The sequence below is a fragment of the Coregonus lavaretus genome, assembly GCF_964263955.1.
Source record: "Coregonus lavaretus genome assembly, chromosome: 37".
Classification (NCBI taxonomy): domain Eukaryota; kingdom Metazoa; phylum Chordata; class Actinopteri; order Salmoniformes; family Salmonidae; genus Coregonus; species Coregonus lavaretus.
The window spans coordinates 29,111,313-29,114,441 of record NC_140024.1 but is presented as its reverse complement, the minus strand read 5'-3'; the positions used below and the strand labels follow the sequence as shown (position 1 = coordinate 29,114,441).

At 38.1% G+C, this 3,129-nt stretch overlaps 1 protein-coding gene across 1 annotated transcript; it reads left to right on the top strand.

Annotated features, from left to right (window-relative positions):
* The first annotated feature begins 1,109 nt into the window (after nt 1-1,109).
* On the top strand, nt 1,110-2,792 carry LOC311111261 (uncharacterized protein). The gene is made up of 2 exons (XM_084153975.1): nt 1,110-1,133; nt 1,704-2,792. Exon 2 carries the CDS (start codon nt 1,727-1,729, stop codon nt 2,603-2,605), a length of 879 nt encoding a protein of 292 aa, XP_084010101.1. The 5' UTR covers nt 1,110-1,133; nt 1,704-1,726; the 3' UTR covers nt 2,606-2,792.
* Nucleotides 2,793-3,129: the final 337 nt, after the last annotated feature.

The window sequence follows — 3,129 nt, the reverse complement described above, 5'->3', positions numbered from 1 at the left end:
TTGTGTGTTGGTCAGAGACTCATGTGCACTTTTGTAGAGCTTGTGTCAGATGTCATTGGAACTTTCTCTTAACCTCAGCTATTGAGTTGTTCTGAAAGAGAGAGAGAGCATTTCCTGTAAGTGGAAAGTTTCAAAGACCTGTTTCCTCATATTTGTCCTTTGTTAAAGGGGTCATCTCTCCTAGACAAACAGAACTGTTTATTTATTGGCAGGAATCCGAACAAGATAGGTTTTTAATCAAATATTGGATGACATGATGTATTTTGTTCCTTCTAAAAAAGTTAGCTTGGGTGCTTTCGGTTCCTTAGAAGTTCAGGGGATGGTGTTGAAATCTTAAAACACTTGTCCATTTGATACTGTAAGCCTGATTGGTTACCATAAAACTGCTGTAGCCTAAATGAAGCACAATAGAAAGTTGGATGTTAACAGAATATGTATTTTTAGATTGCTAATGGTTTACATGAAATATTTAGTAAAACACTTTAATGACAAAGCACAGCTCAATGTACCCATCAAACGGACCAAGGACCACGACAAGAAGTTTAAACTGTGAACTATAGCCAGTACAATGTCAGACAATCTGTAACAACTATGAGAAAAGATAATATAATAAAAAAAAAATATATATGGGGGAATGGAAGTGATGCAGTCAATTACCTTGATAGAAGCCACAATCTATCTGCAATATTAAATTTGATCTACCCTCTAAAAAAATATGTATATAAAAAATATGTATATATAAATAATATTAAATAGTTGATGTACGTACTCTGCTGTTCTATTTTGCGGGAAATCATGTGGAATGATGTTAGATTTTTATTTCTTTGTTGTTTGAATTAACGTCTTTGTTGTAATATCGCAAACTGAAGTGGCAGATTCACCTCTATGGATTCCAACTTTAGGGTCAGGGTCAAACGGAGACATGAATCGGGTACAGGTTGGAGAGGTTGAGACATGACTAGAGGAGGGGTGTGGTCTGAGGAGGAGACAATATAAATTTATTCTGTGGGTACTCTGATAGGTTAATAATTTGCCACCTTAACTGGATAAACTGTATAAAAGCTCTTCGATGTGTACACTTTCTCCCACAGACGTCTGACACTCCGAAACAGAGGAAGAACACAACATCTCTGGTAAAGAAATTACTTCCAATGAAGGGTTCTGTTATGTATATGAGTATGTCTGTGTGTTACTTTAAAGAGCAGGGTGGTGGTGGGATACATGGGTTGCACTTGCTCCACTAGCACCATAACACCTGATTCAGGTGATCAAAGAATCATAGTCTTCAATTTAGATAATAATTGATGTAAGAACTGAAGAGGAAAACAAATATGCGACCAATGCAGTCCTCTAGGGGGCGGTGTTACCTCTACTGATTTGTGTGATTATGTGTTGTAGTGTTGCTTTTTCAGTTAATTAACCAATAAATTAATATATTTTGATAATTAATAATTTGACTCAGCCGAGTCCATGTTTCTGTTTTAGTATCTGTTTAGGGCGTTTTTTGTGCATCCTTGAATTCATAATTTTGACAAGCCATGTATCCCCTTTAGAACACCTGGAGCAAATGCTTAGTAAAGCTAGCCGTTAATTCTTTAATGTTTTATACTTACCAAATGTCCTAGTCTTTGGTGTATTTAGTGTGTCGTTTCTTGCTTCATGTGAGGTGTTGACCAATGTCACTATGTATTCTTACTTTACAGACACTTGTCTCCAACTACACAAAATGGCTTCTAAATACATCACAGATATTGCAATCTCCACTAGCCCTGCAAGGGAGCAACAGCTTCGTGGCCAAGGCTTTCTCAGGAAGGATTTCAACCTCAACCAAGGAAATTCATCCACCTCCATAGTTTACATGTGGTACAAAATGGGCAATGTTGAACCCATCACCAGAGTCCAGTTCTCATTCAGTGATGCAATGAAAAATGGCCTGAGGAGTGCAGGGTACACTGAGCTCCAAGAAAACCTCAACTATGGAGCAGAGGGAGATGTCATCCAGCTGTGGTACTGTAGTGGTGCAAGCCCTAAGTATGACATTCCCATTGTAGATCTCCTGCTCTCCACTAATGTGGCCGCTGAATTCAAATACGGCTGGGAAAGGCTACCATGCAATCTGAACCGCAATAACTCAGGAGAAAACATCAACCTCTGGTTGAAGCGAGAGAGTGAGACCTACATCTGTGACGTTGCTACCACCACCTCATTCCAAGAAGACATCAACCTTTTCAAGACAGGCTACATCCGGCTGGATGAAGATCTCAATAGAGGTGCTGGAGGAAACTGGATCTACCTCTGGTACCGTCAATCCACCGATAAGGGCAGCAGTCTCACCAAGATCGATGTATCCATCAACCAAGAGCAGGAGCTCAACCTACAGCAGCGTGGTTTCACCTCGCTGAATGTTAACCTCAACGAGGGAACATGCGGTCAGTCAGTGTTTGTCTGGTTCCATAAAGATGAATCTTCCCCTATCAAGGCCTTGACCGTACAATCCGACGACAATGCAGATGTTCCTTATGAGGAGATCGGCTTGGTCTACATCGGAAAGAATCTGAATGCTGGCAACAATGGTGTGCCACTCTTCGTCTGGTATGGCTATTAAAAACCTGAGGTGGAGAGGCAGTGTCATCCTAAATATTTTCTGTTTAATTTTTTATTATCTTTCTGACAAAAAATACATAAATAAAATGACACTCAACGTTAGCTTTCATTTAGAAATATTTTAAGGTTGACTTTAATGTTATTTCCAATCAATTCACAATTGAATTATGGTATTCAATTTTACTATAAAATGTTAGCAGTAGATTTAAAAAATTTCTGAATATTATAAGGGGTTGTAAGGTAGAATTTCTCATTGTTTTAGTCAAATGTGATTTTGAAAAACTTCAGTACAGTAATATAAATAAAGTAAAATGATTAATGATTTTTGTGTAAAACTGAGAATGCCAGTCTGTTCATCAATAAAGAAAGCTTTGCAAATCTGAACAATGTACCTTTTTATGTAACTGCCCAGTGAAAATCTCTCTTTTAAAAGTTCATATTCTGTTAACTCATATCCAAATAATGTTGTTGACTCGTCTTATACTCGTATTTGTGGCCAAAGAGAGGGTCTGTAAGACGGTGGGT

Coding starts and splice junctions, on each gene's coding strand:
- LOC311111261 (XM_084153975.1), top strand. CDS start 1,727: ATGGCTTCTAAATACATCACAGATATTGCAATCTCCACTAGCCCTGCA.